The sequence below is a fragment of the Pagrus major genome, chromosome 7 (assembly GCF_040436345.1).
Source record: "Pagrus major chromosome 7, Pma_NU_1.0".
Taxonomy (NCBI): domain Eukaryota; kingdom Metazoa; phylum Chordata; class Actinopteri; order Spariformes; family Sparidae; genus Pagrus; species Pagrus major.
In genome coordinates this window covers 16,202,305-16,225,005 of record NC_133221.1, presented here as the reverse complement: position 1 = coordinate 16,225,005, position 22,701 = coordinate 16,202,305, and the positions used below count along the sequence as shown (strand labels likewise).

Genomic DNA, 22,701 nt, shown 5'->3' with positions numbered 1-22,701 from the left:
TGCAGCGTGCATTAAACGTCTTCACGTCACCTACTCACTAGTCTGTCTTTACAGGCCGACTTTAGTTGAAAATTATTCTAACTCTAACTTTATAAATTGTACATTGATCAGTTTACAGAAAATGTGTATAGTAATTGTGTCGTAAGACTTTTAGTGGTGGTGACGTTGAAGTCATGCGACCGCCATGTAGCCTATTTATAGCCTAACATTAGCTTTTTAGTTCTAGTGATTTCATTTACGCTTCGAAAACCATTAAGTGGTGTTTATCTGTGAAGATTATTGTGCTGAACAAAACATGTGAGTATCACAAACTCTTGTTTGTCACAGAGCTTATTTTCGGCGATATTCCAAAATCTAATTTAAAAAATCCAATAAGCTTTTCGTGGGGTGAACCTGGACGATGCTAACTTCCAGGTTGGCCTACAAAAACAAGTCATGGCTACACCACTCTATTTGAATATGTTGGGTTCTCGGAATCATGATTGGCATCCTTTGCTATTTCCTGACATTGGATATAAAAAAAAGAAATCGATGAATTGAGGACTGTCGGTGGATTAATCGCCAATTAAGATAATCTTGAGCCCTAGTTGTTGTGAGTTTAACATTACATTTCCGAGGGGACGCTGAACGCAGCATTATGGGAGGGTCTTGTGAGTATGAGCTCGGCCGCTTCCTCGACCCTTCACTCTGGTTACAGCTGCTTCAAGGGAAGGGCCACAGCAGGAGGGAAACACGGAGGTCTCTGGTATTTGAAGGCACACTGTGGGAGAGGTAAGAGAACAAATTGTGCTTTTTGTCCTTTTCATTTTCGGAGCTCCTCGAGTTTATTAAACCCACTTTGAGGTTGGAAGGAAAAGTAGTAAAAACGACCACCGCTCTCTTGAGGACGCGTTCATGAGCCCTGATGGCAGCAGCAGCTTCGGCGAGTTGAAACCTGTTAACTTGTTGGGAAGTTTTCCAGCGGTGTGGATCAAGTGTTTCGACGTTTTGGTGACGAACGTGAAAGAAAAGTATGAAACCGAGGACACTCCTGTTTGTTCCCTCGGAGATATGGATCATATCAGCATTCCTGGCACACAAACCCAGCCCTCGTCTGTCCCCATAATATTCTTCATTATGTAATTTAATTACACGGACTTCAGCTGTGGAGGCAGGCGGGGTCGATCTTTACTCGCTGTAAAAAAAACTTTGTCGCCTCTTTCTCTTTGGAAACCTGTTCGACCAGTGAACGGGGACTGGTGGTATCCGATGTTTTTCTTTTCTTTTCTTCTTGAAAAGCAAAAAACAAACAAACAAAAAAAACTTATATAGGCTCCCGAGTGAGTGATCTTTTTCCATTTTTGTGGTTATGCGGTCCAGATTTCTGCTGCCCGTCACGAATAAGTGTTAAAACATGAGTCTGTCCCGAGGAAATTCCTCTCGGAGTCACCACACCCTTGTTGTGCTGCTCGGCTACTGTAGCGCAGACCCTCATTTCTCTCACAGGCTTGTTCCCTTCCCTTCCCTTGGCTTGTTCCCCATAACAAAACTACCGGTTTCTGGCGTGAACCCAAGCAAACCCTGCAGAACTCTGTCATGCAGCCACTGGACTACTCCCTTGTGTCCCTACTCCACACAGGTTGTTAAAGGGCAGACACAGGAGAGGAAGAAGAGGGAGAGTGCTTTAAATATTTCCCTACAGATTCCCCAGCCTGTTTGTTTGCATTTAAAATGTTTGTTTGTGAGGCTATGACAGTATGATGTCATCATAGCTGAACAGCTGATTGCTGACCGAGCTGTTTACAGGTAGTGGTCAGAAGAGGAAGTGGCACACACACACACACACACACACACACACACACACACAACACAAATCAGTGCCAATGCAGTGGAAGGAAGTGTTTGTGGAAACCCCCAATCTGGACTACATTAATGTGAAAGCAGAATTGGTGGTTGTCGCCCCAGTGTGGTTTTGACTGTCAGTCTAACAAGTGATGTAATCCAGAGCCAGCTGTATTAGCTAGTAGTATCGGTGGTGATAGGGAGCCGAAGTCACGCCTTTTCCCCGTGGAGCCTTATTTCAGAAAAAACTTTGTATGGGAGTGAACGGAGAGAGACAAATAGTTTGTCGATCCTGTGTGTCATGAATCACACATATGATGTTTGTGAATTTAAAAGATAGTTTTCCAAGTCAATAATGTTGCAGTTTGTCATAAAACTAGGACTAAGACTGTGAAAACACATTATAAAGACTACACAGGCAACAGTCATGTTAGTGACGTCGTCTAGTTGAAAGGTCACCTGTGTATGTGATAAAATCATAAAATGATTTCTCTCTTCGTTCACTTCCATACAAAGTTTTTCCAAAATAAGGTCCCATGGGGCAAACCGGAAGGGGCGTGACTTCAGCTCTCTATAGTAATACTGTCGAGGGTGTGTCGGATTTATTAGTATGCTATATTGAAAATGGAGGTCACATGCAGAAGAATTCTTGCAAGCATTTAGTTAGAGAACTGATGAAAACATCAGCTAATGACCCCCTAATTAAGACTTGAGCCCTCCCAAAAGAGGTAAGACCAACATGTTGAGGGAGTCGTAACATATTCTTGCCTGGAAGAATCTTGTAATATGATTTTAGTCACCCCTAAAGTGGACCATACCATATTAGATAGTTAGTTCTAGTTTATATGGATGAGCTATTAAAGCTAATATTTGCTTAACCCTTCCCTGAATGACAGCACGCCTTTTGATTTCCAGTGTTGGTCAAATATGGAGCTATGTGTGCTTACGGTTTGGCATTTCACAGGGGAGGGATTGTACTGTGGCCCCTTCAACCCTGGAGAAAAAAATGGGCTCCCCCAATTGTCGTATAATCCGCACTCTGTGTGAAATCATTGGGTATTTTTGACAAGGGACCACGATCTTTCAATATTTGTAAGTGTGATAACTATGGATATTTTTAAGGAGACCGTGGGACATTTTCCAGATGTGTTTGTGGCAGCGACAAATATATTTTTTGACGGTAAATAGGGACTCCGGCTGTGTTCGTCGTGACCAAAACAAGTATTTTAAGCCATACATGATGTTTTTCCTCACCCTAAGCAAGTGGTTTTTGTGCCTTGACCTAACCAGAGCACAAGCACAGCAATGTCACAACATAAAATAGAAAATTAAACCTTAAGAACTGTAAAGTTGCACCATCAAGGAATGTAAAGTTTCAGCATATCCATGGTTTAGAGAAACGTACATTGCAAACATTTATTCTAGCGATTAGGTTGGTCTTGGTTTTTTCCAACCAACAGTCTACAAGCCAATGATATTTAGTTCACAAGATTTAAAATGGAGAAAAACGGCATTCCTCACATTTAAGAAGTTGGAACCAGAGAGTGCTAGGTAAAAGAAACATACACATACATTTATTCATTAGTTAATCAACTCGGTTTCAGCTCTAAAACTGTGCTCCTTTAATTCATCTTGTGAAATAACATTGTGGTGTCCTGCAGATTTATAGTGAAGCTGAGCCACCAAAGGAGTACACACAAGAACAGACCGTATCATATAAATAATCTAAGCTTATTAACTTAATAGTTTTGAATCAGGACCTTTAGTGTTTGAAACAAGTAGCTTGTGGAGAAAGAGGTGGGCTGACTTCCGAAGGCTACAGCTGCTGAGTGTTGGATACTGTACATATATAATTAACATTTGGGTAAACATAAGTATCATTTTGGACTCTATTTCCCAATTACACAAAAACCCGGATCCTAAATATCCCAAAGCTCATATTAAAGACTTGGTGTGTCTTATTGACATTATTATAAAGCATCTTCCGTCTCGAGCACGTGAGCTCTCATTCTTTTCTTCTTCCCGTATTGAGGTCATCTCAGAGGACAGCTGAATGGCTCAGTAGGTCAGCCCGAAAGCCTTCATGGAAAACTATTATGGATCAAAAGCTCCATATACTGTATGCCAGGATCACCAGAGGCGACTTCACCCTGGTACTGCGCCTCATTTTATTCCCCTCGGCATGCTCCCTGCGACTGACCTACAATGAGTTTTTTACATTTCGCCTGTTGTACGTGCCAGCCTGAGCTTCAGGGATGGCGAAGTCCGCTTACATTAGTTTGTCCCAGGCGAAGGTTTAGCTCAGATGTCCATTTTTTCCATCACTGCAGCTCACACTCACTCTATTGTTAAGCTGTAGGTGCTTATCAGCCGATGTGTTCAAACACAATGCTCCACAGTATCCTGTCTTAGATTAGTCTGGACAACTTTCCATCAACAGTGATTTCCAAGGAGGCCAGTGTCATACTGAAAGCACACACTGAGACCACAGGAAAATGCTGAGTTTAGGCTCCCCACTGTTTCTGTTTCCTAGTCATCTGATGGTGACCGACAAACATGTCCGCATGGAAAATCGTGTCTGCAGGCTGTGGGGTGTATCACGCACAGACAGCAGGCAGATGAGAAAATCCTCTGGGAAAAACATGTAATCTCTGCAAGAGTTTCCTGTTTGGATCTTGCACTTTCAGGAAGTCCCTAAAAGGACTTCCTAGAAAACAGAACATTTTCTTCTGAACTCTGTTTCTCATCCAGTTCAGAGATCCATTAAACTCTGGTGCTAGCGGAGCTTTTATCAAACCTTTTATCTCCTCCTCAGTTAAACTTTTATTCATATCATCAGCATTTTAATCTGATCGACTTGTTACTGCCCAAGTTGCACTTATTTCAGCATTTAGTTACTTGCAAGTGTTATAAGATAAACCGGAAAACATTCGATAAAATGCCATCCCTACTTGCTGTTAACACACCACATAACTGTAAGGCACAGATGAGAAGAACTGTCGAGGTGTTGGGAGGTGGCCACTCCATCCAGGCTGCGTAACTACATGATGTGTGTGTGTCAGCTCTGGCTTTCATTTGTGCTGTGCGAGTCGGAAAGGAGGAATGCAGCACCCTAAGGATACGGCACATTAGCTCTCTGATGGTGACATCACACTGCAACACAGGAAGAGAGCGAGAGAGAGAGAGAGAAAGTGAAGGGATGAGGACAGAGAGAGAACAAGAGCCTGGAGGAGGATGGGTAGAATAGAGAGCAAAAGGAATAAATACAGAGTGAAGAAGAAACAGCATCCAGCAAAAGAGTTGGAAATCAGAGCTACATTATTTCTAACCAAATCCTGATTAGCGCCGTTCCCAATCCACTCCATGACCAATTCATCCCTTTTTTTTGTGTTTCATATTCATGGAATATTATTCAAACGCTTGGTACACTCTGGTATGTTGTGAAGTTTCTCCACACAACACGTTCATGTTCTAGTTTAGACCAACACGCCTCTCCTTCCTCCCTCTCCTCCATCCGTCTGACTTTTCAGCTTGTTTGCACCACATGTGGAGCCTCAGGGGCGGATGAAAGGATAATTCTGTGTGATTTTTCTCTCCCTCGTCCTCTGCTCTGAGCCGAGCTGTGTGCACTGTGATAAATTGGGCCGAGGGAGTCTCAATGGCTCTGTCCTATTTTGGGCTCCAGTTAGGTTCTCTGACTTTAGCTGCTTCCCTGGCCTGGATCTTGAGCAGCCACTTCTGGTCTCAAGTGGGGTTCAACCTTGAAAATATTGAACTTGGCTTCAACTTCTCTTTAAGAATTTCTGAAATCCAACCTCAAGCAAAAGGTTGTTATGTTCTGTAAGGAGTGAAGGAATTCCTCTGAGCAGTATTTTCTAGATGGGTTTTCTTAGGCATATGCACAGTTTCATGACACCAACTTCTTTGATGGCTCAATCTGGAGTGCTGTGACTTGAACACATGAACTGGAACAAATGCAAATTAATGTCTAATATTTGAATCACATCATTTTTCTTAGTAATCCTGCACATAAGTGTGACATCCTCCTCTTTCAGGCCTATTTGAAGTCCATCTGCAGCTGCACCAAATCGTTTGAAACTGTTGTGAATCTCAACTGTGTCAAATCCAGTTTTCAACCAACTGGAACATTATAGCTCAACTTGTCGGCTGCACTTTTGCCTCATGTATGTTACTCATTCTGTTTCTGACCTCTACCTCTACAAATATATTTTTACACCTGCTAACGTCTGAATTGGAAGTGTGTGAACTAGAGCAAGAACTGTGCTTGTTTGTACCAGGTTAACAAAATGGCAAAAACTTCAAAAACAGCAAGCTAAATCTGCACACAAGCTCAAATGCGTTTACGCACATGTACTGTATCTTTATTGTAGACTGAGCTTCATGAAAAATCCCATCCTCCACCTTTCAACCCACAGAAAGAAAGGGGGACACTGTTGGGGGACGGATGTTGTGTGTTTAGAAGAAAAGGGTGAGGGGTGTTGAAAGTGGGTGAGACATTCCTCATAGCTTATGTCCTCCCACATTTGTACACAGTCAGACGGAGTTGTGTGTTAGCACTCAGTGACCCGCTATTAATCATCGTGTGGAATGCATTTAGCTGCTTTGACCAGTCAGTGTGTCAATAACAGCTAACACTCTAGTTAATATTTGTCCGGAACGGCTCAAATGTTTTGTTCACCTATTTTACATATGACAGGCTGCTAATGTCACTTTCCAAGGGAAAGTAAGGCAGGGAGGACATGTGTATCCGTTTGCAGGTCTGCTGAGGCATTAGTTTATCTTCTTGTCATTCTTTATTTACCTTTTTCTGTCATTGTTCGGTAACTTCTAGCAACGGACCCTTTATTCAGTACAGTAGAGAAGCACAACTTGCAGTGATTGCATTTTTTACTCTTTGCATGCCAAGTTTCAGTCTGTTTATCTCTATTTTAGATCAGATCAGTTAAACAAATCCATGAGCACAAAGACAAAACACCATCTCTGAGACTAAGAGGTTGTCACAGCAGCACCTATTTTTTTTTTAGGGATCACGAAGGTAACTAGAAAAATGCGGTGCATATTGCACAGTAATCCTCCAGCAATGTGTGCATACATGTATTCACTTGGTCACATAGCAGCACCTTGACGCATGACATCACGCAGGTTTGCCTAAATTTCCTGCATCGGCACCCCTGCTGCCTTGCTAGACTGGCCTCATTTAAAGGGTAACTCCACCAATTTTCCACAATAAAGTGTGTTTACAGGTCTTGGGGAGTACGCCTACATATGTTAAGAAAGGAGCATAATGCCTTTTTTGGTTCCAAAGGAAGCTACATGTAATCTTGATAAATTGCCTCCAGTGATGTCAGTCAGTGGCCAAATTGCATTGTGGGTAAGGTTTTGAAAAGCAGTCCACTGATTTAGCATGAGAGAGAGAACGCTTTATTCCCTACACATCTCTTCCGCCATTCAAAACCTGCCGCCCACATTACCCACGACGCAACTCAGCCAATGAGTGACATCACTGGAGGCAATTGATCAGGTTACATGCAGCTTCCTCGGCAGCCACAAAGGGCTTTATACTTTTTTTTTCACAAATGCAGTAGTTCTCCCCAAGACCCATAAACACACTTTAGTTTGGAAAATTGGTGGAGTTACCCGATAAACGAAGGCTGGGACGGTATTTTTTTTAAATAAAATAATAAAGCCAGTCTAAACATGGCCTAACCCGGATGATAAACGTAACATTTAGGTCTAAAAGCGATTTCCTTTATTATTTAGTTTAGTATTGTGTAGTGTTTTGTATACCAGGGCTGCCTGTGAAGAGTGTCTCATTGTTTTACAGCCTCCCACGCAAGAACAAAACACTGAAGTTCAAAATGTCAGCAGCATTATAAAGGTGTGGTTCACCTGCAGCTCTGATCGCACTGCTTGCTGCTGCACATGTCATTAATTGAAACAGCTGTTCATGACGCATAGTTCAGCCTGTGCGGTTCCATTGTCTTAACAGAGCACAGCGGGGCATTTTTCAACAGCTGGCACGGCCAGAAAAAACCTCGACAAAAACTGGAAATGCGTTGGGCCTTTTTTAAATCATCAGCATGCTTAACATCTTCCCAATATAATGAGTAGAGTAAATGTGTGGATGCCTTTCAAAGATGGTTTCATCGTTTGAACTCTGGAGTGCCTTCAGCATTCAGATCTTAAAAGCATCAGATTAGATCAGATCTAAACCGCCTTCTGTTATTAGAGCTTATGTTAAAGGCATTTTATTTTATCAGCTTGTTACTGAAGTAAAAGACAAAAATACAAAGCAATTTACTTTGATGATTCTGCTTGAGTTGAACTGGCATTTAATAATGGGGGTTTTATAGCTTGTACTTACTGTTAATCAAATGGGTCGCTAAGTGTAGGGTTGGTGTAAATACCTTGAGTCTGCTGATCCATGTGATTAGAATCTGGTACAGCAGAGAAAGTTTCAATCTTACTGCCTCTCCCAAAGCTCACCAGAAGGTTTTCTTTCCCCTACTACTGCTAATGAACAAGACTTGCTAATGTGTTACTACCACAGGGAAGGGAGGAATCAGCGTCTGTGCTGCATGTGCTAGGAATGAGAACTTTGTCCTTTTGCTACCCCTCGCAGGGACAAGCATTATGCAATAAGGGATCATTCATCCTAAGACACGTGTGAACATGGTTTCTCCTGCACAATGATATCACCTATGTGTGTGCAGGTACAGCATGTTTCTGTAGGGACACTAAGGCCCACCACTGTGGCTTCAGTGCATTTTTTGGTTCCAGTTATTCTTTGTAATGATGAGCCAAAGCAGCTGTAATTATCATGTGACTGGCTGGGTCTACAGCCCGTGTCCATTCCATTCATCGCTGCTTCCATGAGTAATTTCAACACCACACAGATAGCTATCCTTATTTAAGTATTTATGAGCACATTTGGACAGTTTTTCTCCTAAAAATCATTTTTCCCCCAACACCAACGGGCCTACTTACCACAACATAAAATCCAGGGCACGCTTAATTATTGATTGTTGAACGTCAGACAAAGTAGAGCTTTGTAATATAAATGCAAATGGCAAAACATGGAATAGCTGCAGGCAGTGAAAGATGTTACACTGAGGTGCATTTAATTTGCTTTTAATCAGGTTAATGTAGCTTTGGTAATATAATTAATAATATTTAAGCTTCAGTTAATGGTCCGGTGTGTAGGGTTTGGTGGCATTTAGCTGTGTGGTTGCAGATTGTAACCAACTTATCCACATTGTCCCACCCTCTCCAAGGGTGGCTGCTTAAAAAATGGAAGGCCCTGTTCAAAGCCAGGGTTTGGATTGTCCATTCTGGGCTACTGTAGATAAGGGACTCTGCATCTACCCCATCTGTAGATATAAAAGTTTTATTCTATAAATAACAAAAACACAATGATTCTGAATTTCAGGTGATTATACAATAATGGGATAATAATTATGAATAATATACTCTATTTCTGCCCCTAAATCCTACATATTAGACTTTTTTATATCCAAAATATTCACATAAAATCGTTCATCCTCCACTCTGTGATGTGGGTGTCTGCTGAGGGATAGCAACAGTATGTGTGTGAGGATTCATGGAGAGCAGGCTGAGTCTCGAGCTGTGTGTCTTGAGGAAAAACAAGAGGAAGGACTGGTTGTGTTGGACTCCTCCTTGTGCTAATAAAGCTTTGCTTAAGAGACCTGAGGGGCAGAATGAGAGAAAATGACAAAATGGTTGAATTCCAGTTGTCTTGCCTGTCGTTGCTGCCAGGAAATCACTGAAAGGAAGCGAAGACAGGAAGTGAGGAAGGCAAATTAAGTGAGAAATCACTTGGGAAAATCCACTAAAACAAATGAAGCACCTGCAGACTGGGGGAACCTGAGGTGATCTGAGGACTTCCTTCAAATTTGTATAAGAAAAGTCTTCCTCCATTTTTTTTTTTACTGAAAAGTTTTACTGTGAGCCACCTGCAGGAAGTGTTACTAATACCACTTTTAATTGGTGGAATTGGTGGGTGTATGTGGAATTTCTTTTTAAATGTGGGTAAAAGGGCTAAAAAATAGGCAATTAACTCCTTTCATTTCTTCCTTGCTTTTCAGTGTTTCTGTCCCCCCCTTCCCTCACGTTCGTCACAACAAACACGTGGGAAAGACGGGGACCAGTAGAAAGCAGCAGATCATATCTAGAAAATATGAAAACTTTTTTTTTTTTAAGTCTCCATCAATAACACTCTGAATTAGACACATCATTAATAATGCATTGAAAATTAAACACTTTCTACTCGCTTCATTTGTCTTTCACCAAAATGTCACTCAGTGAGAGTTAAAGTCAGACAAGGCTCATGAATATTTGATGTAATGAACAGGTTGTTAGTTTGTTCTACTCCGACAGGGCTGCCACTAACAGCTACTTTTATTGTTGATTAATCTGTATTGTGGATCATTTTCTAGATGAGTTTGGTCTATAGGATGTCAGAAAATGCTGAAAAATGTTGATTAGTGTTTCCCAAAGAACAAAATGACATCCTCAAATGATATTCTTAGTATACTTTAATATAGGTTACTGTCGTGAAGGACTAAAGAAACCAGAAAATATCCACATGTATAAATAATTTTTTTTTAAAATTACAGATTATTTGATTCTGAAAATGGTTAATATAATTTTTGCTAACTGATTGGTTATTTGTTGCATTTCTCCTCTTTGATTTATTTTAAATGACATGTAGTAAATGGGAAAATTTTACATCACCAGCTACATTTTTAATAGTACAGCTGGTCTTCTGTTGAGGGATGAATTCCATACTAAAAATACTTTCACTCCTTGCCCCAACAGTGTCCCCCTCCTCTTTTTTTTTTTTTTCCAGTTACGTCGCTTTCCGAGTCTCATATTTAGGGTTCAAGTAGTTCTTGAGAAAAAAACATCCTAGTTGTCCTGCTTGTCCATCGTGATTAACTGATGAAATGACAAAAGAAAATACTTGATCGTCAACATTTTGCATGCAAAAGGCAGACATTTGTCTTTGCACAGTCAAAACAGGAAACATTAAAACACATTAACATAGAAACATGATTGGAGCTACATTAAAAAAACAACCAGGTACTCTTTGTTTAGGACTGAATCAGAAAAAGAAAAAGTGTTATGTACACTTAAAAAGTATCTCTACTGATTAAGATATTTTATGGCCACCGAGACAAACGATTTTCTATAAATGTTCTTTTGGGCACAGGGGACTGTTTACCTTTCCCCTGAAGGCAGCAGCTGAAGTAGTGATTCAAAGAGGCTGCAGTCGTATGAGATATTGCCACTCAAGCTCATTTTCTTCTGATCTCTTAAAATGTCAGGCAATAGTGACAGTGTCAATCGCAACCTCTTCAAGCATCTTCATATGACTTGTTTTCTAATGGGTCTTTTTGTCTTCTTTAAACATCTCTTAGCGGGCTACTCGTCTGGCTGGCATCTCAGTGATTTGAAGAACAACACTGGTCCAGATGTAAATGAAAAATGGTCACTGTAACAAAAGAAAATTAGACTTTTTGCTAAGCGTATAAATAGTGCAGTCGCTTTATTTTCACTAAAAATGTTGATAGTATTGCCAGTTATGTTTTGTGTGAATATATTATGTCAACATATACTGCCCAATTTTAAGTGAAGCAGAACACACCTTATTATCAGCTCTTACTTACTAGCTCTTAGTCCTTGGAGTTCCTGTTCCTGTCCTTGTGCTGGCACAGTGCATTAATGCAAAGTGAAGGAGCCATTATCTCCCTCTAAGAGCCTCGTGCTGCCACTGTCACAGCAGGCAGCAGGCTGTGAGAGCTATCGTTGTCAATAAGCTGCATTATTGTGTCACAGCACAAGATTTGCAGGACTAGACCCATTTTCTGAAGCTATCTAGGGCTGCACGGTAGCTACCAGTCACGTGTGTGTGTATGTGTGAGTGTGTGTGTCTTCCCTCTGGCAGTGACAGTATGATGTATAGTAGCAGCAGCCTGCTATCACAGAGAACAGGTGGCTCTCTCCAGAGAAAAACAGACAACACACTGGCCCGATTTAATGTGTGGGAGAGAAAAGAAAACCGAACAATTGTCTTTTTATTCTTGTGGTGAAGATGGGAGCTGTTGTTACAGTTGGTGAAGGTGAAATGACTCAAGCTGAGGCAATCAAAGGAAGGATGTGGAGATTTCATTCTTGGATGTACACAGACACCTGTGTCTTTCTGGTTATTTCAGGGCTCATTGTTTGAAGAAAATATCATGTATCATGCATGAATTAATTGTTTTGGTAACTCTGCATTGATGAGCTGCCTCTAGGAATTTATCTGGCTTTAGTTCCTGTGAATATTTAGCATCAACAGGATCTTCCAGTCCACCCACAGACCATTTCAGAAGAACAAACTGTTTATACACAGAGTTCAGCAAAACAGTTTACCGTCCCATTGCACAGAAATGTTTTTAGAACTATAGCAGCTACCCTTATATCTGTTACCAGTACTGATGATGAAAGACGTGCTTTAACAAGCGCCCCACTTCGTGTTGTCTTACTTAAAAGCCCCTTAAACCTGTGATATTTGTGTTTTTGGACACTTGGCAGGAGAAACAAGCTGTGAACGCAACACTAACACATATTAGCACCTTTTTTAAATTGATGTGGCAAACTTTTTAGCAAACATTTCCTTATTTATACATCCAGGAGCACGGAGCAACTGTATCCATCATTTGGCGTCGTGTTTAAGTATGAAAGCCCAGTGTTATCTGTGTTTAAGTTCTGTTTCTCTACCAACTCCTAAGGGAAATTTCTTCCTCTTTAGCTGCTAAATTCAACACTATGTTCACCAGCTAACTGCTCACAGTGTCTGTCTGCTGGTTAGTGCTGAGCGGTTTGTGTACAGTGAGTTTTTAGACTTTTTCACATAAACAGTTGCCTGCAGTGGCCTAAAATGATGGTATTAGAGCAGTGAGAGTCAATCAAGAGAGTAAAGATGTTAAAACAAAACAATGAGCTGAAAAACTGCCGAGGACTGAAGACTCCTTCTTTAAAATTGACTTTCACTGAGTGATGGCAGTAATCATCACACAAGGCAATATAATAACATGTCCGTATAAACATTGTGAATTCTTTTTTCTTCCCTCCCTTCCCAGCACTCCTTCCCCACATTCACCCATCTGTAATTGTGTAGAAATAATGGAAGTTATATGTAAAAGGGAAAAATCATTTCACAAACATCATGTTTTTCTCCATTTGTACAACAACACATTCAAGGTTTCATTCTGAACGATTTGGCACCACATCACTAAACTTCTTCCACCTTTCCATCTCGTGTTTCATCCACCTAAGCAAGCAAATTATTCAAAATCCCCATTTCCCGGTCTCTAGGGTTTTTTTGAAAAAATCCTGTTTGCCTTGAGGATGCAGGATGCATCTTTTCCTTTGAAAGACAGCAGGACATTTCTCTCAGTCGTTGACCTATTTGGGGTCTGTCAACATTTTTCCAAGAGATGGCATTTAGACATCTTGCTCGTAGTAGGCACATATCAAGAAGAATTTGTTTACTTTTTAACTTTTGGATCTAGGAGTTCCTTTAGTGTTAAAATCTCAACAATAGCAGTGTTAATCTATCAAAGTGCTATCAAATTGTTATCAAATGTATGCTCTTTAACTGGAATAACATTGTACTTATGTTACTCCAGTTAAAGCGCATAAATTCAGCCAGTTATATTGTCACAGCTTGTCTCTGGTATTAGCTGATTGGGTTTGGGCCTCAATACAAGCATCCTGCCATTCATCAAGTGTAATTTCCACTCATAAATCCCCCTCCAGGCACTTAACCCTGATTTAGAGAATACTTTACAGCCAGAGACACTTGGCCTTTGCCATAGTTGTTTTGTGTTGTGGTTTTCTCTAAAGCAGAAAGAGGTGATATTGATAATGAATTGCTCTGATTGGCTGAAGTAAAACTTTGTCAGTAATAAAAGAGTAAATAACATAATATAACACATTTGAATATATTTGAAATATATATTGTAACCATTATTACTTTTGGGGTTTTGTTGGGGCCTTATTCATCGATTGGAGATGGCGTCCTTCTCCTGGACTAGAACATGGAGACTTAAACCCTTAGGGACAGTCATCTACACTGTACATGTCTGTAACCAGGGTAACAGGCAAGCTGTAACCATGATAAAAACTGTGTGACAGTGTAACACAAACTCGTACTAAAGCTTACACTACCTGCGTCAGCCTTGACTCTGGTTCAACAAAAAAAAAAAAGCTTGAGTTCGATTCAGGTTTAGGGCAGTGAAAAAATAAAATTAAAAAAAGCTGAAACATAGTTTGACATATGTTTATAAACCTGAGCGGCCCAAGTAAAGTCTATGTGTGGGAAACACTGCCATTGGTAATATAAAACCATTGATTATATCTGCTGTAAGGACTCTGCTGTCGGTGACGGCAGAGGTGTAGATCTGTTCTGGTCCAGGTAGTCTAGAGTGGTGAAAGCTGATGCTGCTGGCAGGCAGCCAGTCGGTCGTCTCATCACCTACTGCCTTCTCTCTATTATTGTCAGCTTGTGGGAGATAGCTATTGATCCGTGTGTGTTTGTGTGTGTGTGTGGCTGAATCGTTTCATTCACATACACACACCTTCCAAGGGATACAAGAAAAGAGACTGGGAGAGAATTTGTGTTCAATACAGAAGGTGTCACCACAATCCAATAAGAGCTGTAGATCACAGAGGGATGTAGAAGTGACACAGTATGATCATTGTTAATGTGTGTCAGAGGCCACGCGTGTGCAGCAGTGTGTGGAGCTCCGAGGCTGCAGTATTCCCACCGCCGTGGCTCTCCTCCTCTTCCTTTCCCTCCCACTGCTTTTCCAGCCCAGTGCTGAACCCTCAGCTCGACTCTTTCAGAGCCGCACCCTCTTCCCTTTCCTGTGTGTGAGGTGGAAAACAGACTTCGATCATCTCTTCTTTTTTTCCCCCCTCTCGTTCTCACTCTTACTATTTCTGGTTTCATTGTTTCACGCCCCTCTTCTGTTTGAACAGACTTGTTTCTCACAGTTTTCTGATTGTTTGGTCACTCAATCCTTAATGTATGAAATAACCACGGTGTCTCCTGTTTGTAGATGGCAGCCATCAGGAAGAAGTTGGTGATAGTTGGAGATGGTGCTTGTGGGAAGACCTGCCTGCTAATCGTCTTCAGTAAGGACCAGTTCCCAGAGGTCTACGTCCCCACTGTGTTTGAGAACTACATCGCTGACATTGAAGTGGATGGCAAACAGGTACTTAATATTTTCAGTTTAATTCTTATTTGTTTTGGGAATATGATTATGACTAATAAGCCATGGTAGAAAGTACATTTACTTAAGCACAGTACTTGGGTGTATATGTGTACTTACTTACTACAAGGAGCTTTCATTTTTGTTGATTCTGACAGCCCCTCTGCACACAACATGAAGATGTCGTAATTAAAAAAAAAAATGTATTTAAACAGAATTAGCTAATCTTCCCACTGATGGTCTTGTTTACTTATGTCATATAGAGATATCAGTATTTAATTTAGCCTGTTTCATAACCAGTAAAAAATTCTGCGTAGTACATTAAATGTATCCATTTTATGCTACTCTTTACTTGTAGGGGGCTCATTGTCACCTTTCAGACGTCAGTGAGTTGACCAGGAACCAAGAGATATGTCCCCTCTATACTTCTGAAATGGTCTCATTTAAATAACAATTTGATGCCCAAATATGTCATGTTATTAAAATGTATTCGCAAAAAAAACAGAAAAATACAAATTGATTTGTTACCATGACATACTAAGTAGGAAAAGCTAGCTGCACCTCGACCAGAAACAAATCACAATAAAAAAATGTGTTAAAAAAAAAAAATGCTTTTTCCTCTTTTACTCGAGTAAAGGCAGAGGTGGGAAGTAACAAAATAACTCATTACTGTACTCGCGTACATTTTTCAGGTAGGAGTATTTATTTTTTTACTTTTACTTGCTACATTTTAACACAAATATCTGTACTTTCTGCTCCTTACATTTTCAAAAAAGGCTTGTTACTTACTGATTATTGATTATTTTTATTTTGCGTCACCACACGCCGCCATCATTGCATATAGCGCATGGCAGATGTAGCAAGAAAAAGAGACGTGATAGTCCGATCAAGGTGGAAAAGGAGAGGGAGACTTGATTGAGGAAAAAGTGTGGAGTGACAAAGGCTCACATTCAGCAAGCTTTGCACAGAAATGTCCAGTAGAAATGTCTTTCAGAGGGATACTTTTCACTTTGGTAAAAGTAGAAGTACTGTTTCAACTTCTTTACTTGAGTCTTTTTTACACAAGCATCTGTACTTCTACTCAAGTACAGAATGTGTGTCCTTTTGCCATCTCTGATTAAGGTATGATGATAAGTACATCATCAGTGATGAAGAGAAACCATCCTCAGATCAGGCCGGTTTATGTGACTGAAACTGCTGCAGTAGTGTTGAAAATGCAACCCTGTTGGCCCTGCTGGTTGAGAACCACGTGCCATTAAGGCCGATGGGGATAAGTGCTTATTGTGAGCAGATCCTTGGGTTCTTTTCATTGTTATAAAGCAGCAGACCTCCAGCCAACAACAGGAAATGGATCAGTGCCACCTTCCTGCCCGGTGTTGGAACCCCTCCGATCCGGCATACATCTTGACTAATGCCCCATTTCCTGTTTCCTGTTTCCTGTGCTGTACAAAACAAAGTTGACTTTACTCCAAGTCTTTTAACCCAGGTTTACAAATTCTTAAAAAAAGCTATTTAGTATAATAAAGTATTACCTAACAAGTCAGTGTCACTGAATTTTCAGCCAACCCCACCCAACTTATCATTTGATTTACAGTTAAAGGCTCATTTCCACCAAGCGGTCTGGTTGTTTGTCACCCTTCTGTTGAGGTACCAAACACAGTGATCTGATACTAAAAGGTGGAGTCAAAACACAAGAAAAGAAATCTGTAAAGGGCATCATTGTTATAAACCATAGATGAGGCTCATGACAGACACCTAGTGGTAATCAGAGGTGCCAAAAGTACACACATCCTTAAGTAGAAGTACAGATACTTCCGTCCCGATCAGCAAAAAATTGAGAAAATAAGAAAATCCAGTCAGAGGGCTGCAGAGTCTCTGCAAAAATGAGACACCAACAAGCCTTTTCTCCCCATTCTCCCTCTCTGTCTGTTTCCATCGTGTTACATCTTTTCAACTTGCTAGAGCTGCCATGCCCAACATGCACTCATAGGTTGAAATCAGTCTTGTGATGTTAGGAAGGCGGTGTGCAGCGACACAAAATAAAAATAATCAATAATTTCCCTCAAATGCATTCAGACTAAAGTAATGACCTCGTTTTGAAAATGTAAGGAGTGGAAGGTACAGATATTTGAGTTAAATGTAGGGATTCAAAGTTAAATATTTTTGTCAGAAAAATAAATACTTAAGTAAAGTACAGATATCTGAAAAATCTACTTGAGTACAGTAACACAGTATTTGTACTTTGTTACTGTCCATCTCTGATGGTAAGAGATGTCAGAAGCAGCATATATGGACACAGGTTTGTCATGGTGTGGTGTTAACTGACTTTCCCAGACAGAAGATGTGGTGCAGCTCAGCCCACTTGTCTCACACACTGTTAAAAAATGCCCCGTCTATGCTACACTGTAAGTCAGAAGGCAGTGTGGCCAAGCAGTCATGCCAAGGTAAGTACTTTGTCAGCCAACAAGCAAGACTTGGCAAGACATGAGTGTAGGGAGACGTCAGAAAAGTCCAGATGAGCTGCTAGAATGCTGTGTAGTTGTCCGATGATGACTGTTTTTACCCAAATCTCCAGCTGTGTTTGTAATTACGCTGGTGAGGTCACTGTAAAATAATACCAACAGTGTGTAGGATAAACTAGGTCAATTTAACAGTTAAAGCTAAAAGACCTCAGCCATTTAGGAGACTTTTAACATTCGAAAGTTGCATAATGTATGCATGCAACGTCTCTTACAGGCAACTGTGCATGAGACTTTCCCATACAGTGTGTGTGCTCCAGCTCGAGCAGATGATAATTTGCTGTGCATTTGTTTATGTAGATCAGGTCAGGCCCTCTGGGATTGCAAACAGTTTGATTAAAAGCCTCAGTAAAACCTGCGGGAGCCATCTCCACCTCTGGGGAGTTGCTTTTTTAGGCCTGATATCAGAGGAGTGACTTGTTTTTTAACCTTTTTCCTTCGTCTTCCTCCTCTAGTCTCGATGCCCATATTCTCTGTCTCTGTTTACTTTCCTCGTCTTCATTCTGTTGTCAGTGAAGTGAGGATATCCAACCTAGTTTTAATAATGTGTAACATGTTTTTTTTTTTGTTTTTTTTTTTGTTTTTTTCTTCCAATCTGTGTTAGGTGGAGTTAGCGTTGTGGGATACAGCAGGTCAGGAGGACTATGACAGACTGAGGCCTCTCTCCTACCCCGACACAGACGTCATCCTCATGTGCTTCTCCATAGACAGCCCTGACAGTTTAGGTAAGGCCAGATACAAACTGCTCACCCACTCAGCAAAACGGTTGCAACATTTCAGAGCAGTGATTCCCAAAGTGTGGGCCGCGAAAGTGTTATTCTTCATTTATCTGACCTGTTTTCGTCCAGTCTTGTGTTGACGTCCGTTTCAAGAGGGCAACATTTTGACTGGGGAACAGACTTCCACACAACATCAGAATTTATGTAATCCGGTCAACAATGGGAAACTAAAACTGCTTGTGTTTAAAGATATGCAAGTTTAAGGAATTATTTCGTGTATGTAGATGAATTATTAGTTTGCACTGCACTGCCTAAGGCTAACATTCACATAGGATTGTTGTTTTTATAAAAAAAAAGAGTAAGTACTTTATCTGAGTCAGGAGTGTTAATCAGAGTAGTGGTTTAAAGTTTGGGTGAGCCCCAGAAGATTTTCTAATTTCAAATTGGCCTGTGTCATTCTTAAATTTGGGAATGGCTGTTTTAGAAGATTGTTGTGTCTCAGTAAAGTATTTTTTTCTCTTGTCAGCAGAATTTAAGTGACCCCTGAGACACAAAAAGTGTGTACGCCTGTTAAAAATATTAATAACAATAAAGCAGAAGTTACATAGCGGTTCTTCAAGAAGAAGTTTAAGAGAAGAAGTTAGACAGAGCTTCAATCTACAAAAAATAAGGGACAAAGAAAACACAGAACTTGCATGCCGTGATACTGAAAACAGGCCAATAACACCTAATAGGGAGCTCGGTCTGAGTGCATTGGAAAAGCTATAACGATTTATTTTTTGCACACATGCAGAAGGGCATTTTGGCTAATGTTCCATTAAATCTCCACATTTTCCACCATGAGCGGGGCTCATCTGTCAGTGCAGTAAATAAAATAAGTACCGATCCTCCTTTATAGTTTTTCCCTTCTGGTTATTTATGTATTTTTCACACAAATTTCCCGTCTGCTGCTTGTGTGCAGACTTCATGCAATTAATGATCCACGTTGTGAAAGTGTAATGCTTATTCAGATGGTGTTTCTTCGTGAGTATGATTAAATTATTACAGTTTGCTGTTAGTCTGCTCTCTGGTTTAGTAACTCAAGACGGTAAATTAAGTAATTCCACACATGACCGTTTCCCTAGCGCAGCAATCTGAATAAATCATTGAGAAGTTTTAACAGCAGAGCTTCCAAGATTGACTCTGATCAATGCTTAATGGAGACGCTTATGGGTTTTAATTGAGTTTAATTCAGACTGTAATCGAGCTGCTGCTGCTGCTGTTGCTGCTGCTGCTGCTGTTGTGGTTGTGTGGGGCTCACATTTCTGAAGGCATTTTCTGGAAGCATTCACAGAATCTGTCACATGTATTTCAAGCTAGGATCTGAATGTTCTTGGCCCTCAAAAAACAAATCAAACCAATGAGAAAAAAAGTCCTGTTTAGTCAAACTTCAGCCCTTAGGCTTTCTCCCACACTGTTTTGATATGGGCAATGCCACAGATACTCGTATCACAGCATCTCCTTCGAGACGGGGCCGATTTTGGCAAGCAGACTCGCCCATTTATCACGGAGGGGTTGGTAACCTCTCGATGTTTATGTCTGTACAGTCACAAGGGAAAGGACAAGGCCTCTCTCAGCTGTCCTTGTAGGGAGAAACATCTGGAATTGACTGTGCAGTGACTGTAATTATTTTTTTCCCCTTTTTTTTCCTCTTCTTGTAGAGAACATTCCCGAGAAATGGACGCCTGAAGTGAAACATTTTTGTCCCAACGTCCCGATCATTCTGGTGGGCAACAAGAAGGACCTGAGGAATGATGAACACACACGCAGGGAGCTGGCCAAGATGAAACAGGTGCGTGTTTCTCTCCAACCTCCCTGTTTCATATCTATATCCACTGTGTCTTTTTAACCCTTAAAGGAGACCTATTATGCTTTTTCAGTTTTTCCTTTCCTTTAGTGTGTTATATTGGTTCTTGTGCACGTAAAAGGTCTTGAAAGTAAAACAGGAGCCCCAATGGGAGCTCCTCTCTCCCACAGAAAACACTGCTCCTGAAACACCTCATCAGTAGTCCCGCCTTAAATTCAGTGACTTTGCGACATCACACTACGTCACACATTTGCAAAATGTATGCCTATATTGATGGTAGAAGTAAGGCTAACTGGAAGCTGAAAACACGACAGAGCCGACCCGAAACACGGTAAGCAGTGCTGGCTCAGGTGTGTGTGAGCTGACCAATCAGAGGAGACTGGGTATTCGGGAGGGGGGCCTTAAAGAGACTGTGTTTCAGACTGAGGGGGAATACAGTGCTGCTGTATTAAAAAAACTGATGTGTTTTAGCATTAAAGCAAGTAAACCTATTCTAGTAGTAACCCAGAATAAAATTATAAACCTGACAATGAGAATAATATGTCTCCTTTAACCCTCCAGGAGCCAGTTAAATCTGAGGAGGGCAGAGACATGGCCAACCGCATCAGTGCCTTTGGCTACCTGGAGTGCTCCGCCAAGACCAAGGACGGCGTGCGGGAGGTGTTCGAGATGGCCACCAGAGCAGCGCTGCAGGTCCGCAAGCGCAAGAAGAGGGGCGGCTGCCAGCTACTGTGAAGGGAGTTTGTTGGCCAATCAGCACCAGAGGGAGGACTCCCCCTTTTACACTTAGTGAAACCTTAAATCAATGGCTTCCGTGGACTATACTTACTTCACAGATGCAGATACGCCACAGAAGAATATGAAAGACTGACACACCTGTTTAAAAGCAAAACAAATCAGCCTTTTTTTAAAAACCTCTGCTACTTACACACTGTCAGTTTTGTTTCTGTTTTTCTGTTTTTTCCTCTACCAGCTTGTTTGTGTGAAGGACCTGCCCCTCTCCCTCCTATATGAATGTATGTTTGTATTTATATGTGCATATACTTTACAAATATATCATGGAACTGCCTCTGTGTTATGATTGTTTACAGAGAAGGGTTTTATAGTTCACGTGCCCACTGACTGTCCCGCTCTCACAGTTTCAGGTTGCAGACAGTTTTGCTTTAGTATGAAACCCCTGCTTCTCTTGCATGTACCACTCCTTCAGACACAATCCATCTATTTCTCATACCACTATTAATTTTACACCCTTGCCGTCCTATTTCACCAAGTGCTGATTCAGCAGAGCTCTGTCCCCCCCCAGCTTTCTCTTCTGACATAAAGGACTAAATTTAGAGCGTCTTCTCACTGCATTAATCCACTGACACCTACATATACTGAAGCAGCAGCAGCAACTATTTGTGCTGAGAGGTTTTGGACTGCACCTCACTCCGTCTCTCTTCCGTGGCGATAGCTTAAACTGGCACTGGAGACAGTAGTCTATTGTCACGGACACAATGCCCTCAGTCACGCTCACACTGGCTCTGACAGACTTGCCTTAACCAAGACGTCACCAACGCCTCCCTCCCCAAACAAACCTCCTGTCGGAACTCTGTACTGTCGATTCAGATCCAGTATACAGTCTTTACGTCTCACTGGTTTGTGCACACTGTAATATACAGATTGGATAATGGATGCACACTTTATACAGCCATCTTGATATTCAGACACATATAAAGATCCATTCTGTGTATAAAAGTTTTATTAAATAAAATTTTCAACTGACAACTTGATTGACAGCCCAGATGTTATTACTAACGCCACCTGATTGGCAGCTCGCAAGACTGTTGGGAGTTGGGACCGTGTTGGTGTGCAACAGGCCTTTATTTGACATTATACACAAGAGACATTCGTTGAGATGAGATTGGAAGTGTCCGATCAAAAGTTTTTTTGTTGAGTCACCCTCGATCATTGAGATGGGGCTAACTGATAAAAAGTGTACATGTCTGGTAACAATGGTAAATGTTCTTTTAATAAATTGCAACACATTTGTGATGAAAAGCCAGAGAACCGACTTTATCAGTGGCTGCAACCACAATTTAAACTTCAGTAACAATTTCCAGATATGTACTCTCATCACTAACTCACAGATCCATCAAACCACGTCATCGTCTTCCAGGCAGAGCATGCCGTACATATTACATAAGAGATCCTGTCACAAAGTGTATTTAATGGTCCCAACATTGATCATACCACCATCATAACCCAGTAGAGATCTTTCTTTTAACCAGAACATTCAGATCCATAGAGATCAGAATGTCACAGGCTTGGGCTCATTCCTGGATAGTGCCTCCGTGTCTGTAACGTCAAACACCGTAGTTCAAGAGAAAATGTTGATTGTGATGAAGCTTTACAAACAGGAGTGGGATGTGTTGAATGTCTTGATGAGACAAACATGTTAATAAAGTATTTTTGAAATACTACGTCATCTTAACTGGTATATTTTTTACAAAGTT

General features: G+C 41.0%; 1 protein-coding gene across 1 annotated transcript; it reads left to right on the top strand.

Moving 5' to 3' along the window:
• Positions 1–684: 684 nt before the first annotated feature.
• On the top strand, positions 685–22,668 carry LOC141000092 (rho-related GTP-binding protein RhoA-D). The gene is made up of 5 exons (XM_073470724.1): positions 685–771; positions 14,970–15,125; positions 18,246–18,366; positions 20,061–20,191; positions 20,768–22,668. Exons 2-5 carry the CDS (start codon positions 14,970–14,972, stop codon positions 20,939–20,941), a joined length of 582 nt encoding a protein of 193 aa, XP_073326825.1. The 5' UTR covers positions 685–771; the 3' UTR covers positions 20,942–22,668.
• The last annotated feature ends 33 nt before the right edge of the window (positions 22,669–22,701 follow it).

Coding starts and splice junctions, on each gene's coding strand:
- LOC141000092 (XM_073470724.1), top strand. CDS start 14,970: ATGGCAGCCATCAGGAAGAAGTTGGTGATAGTTGGAGATGGTGCTTGT. Junction 18,367..20,060: donor AGACAGCCCTGACAGTTTAG/GTAAGGCCAGAT, acceptor CTCTTCTTGTAG/AGAACATTCCCGAGAAATGG. Junction 20,192..20,767: donor AGCTGGCCAAGATGAAACAG/GTGCGTGTTTCT, acceptor TTAACCCTCCAG/GAGCCAGTTAAATCTGAGGA.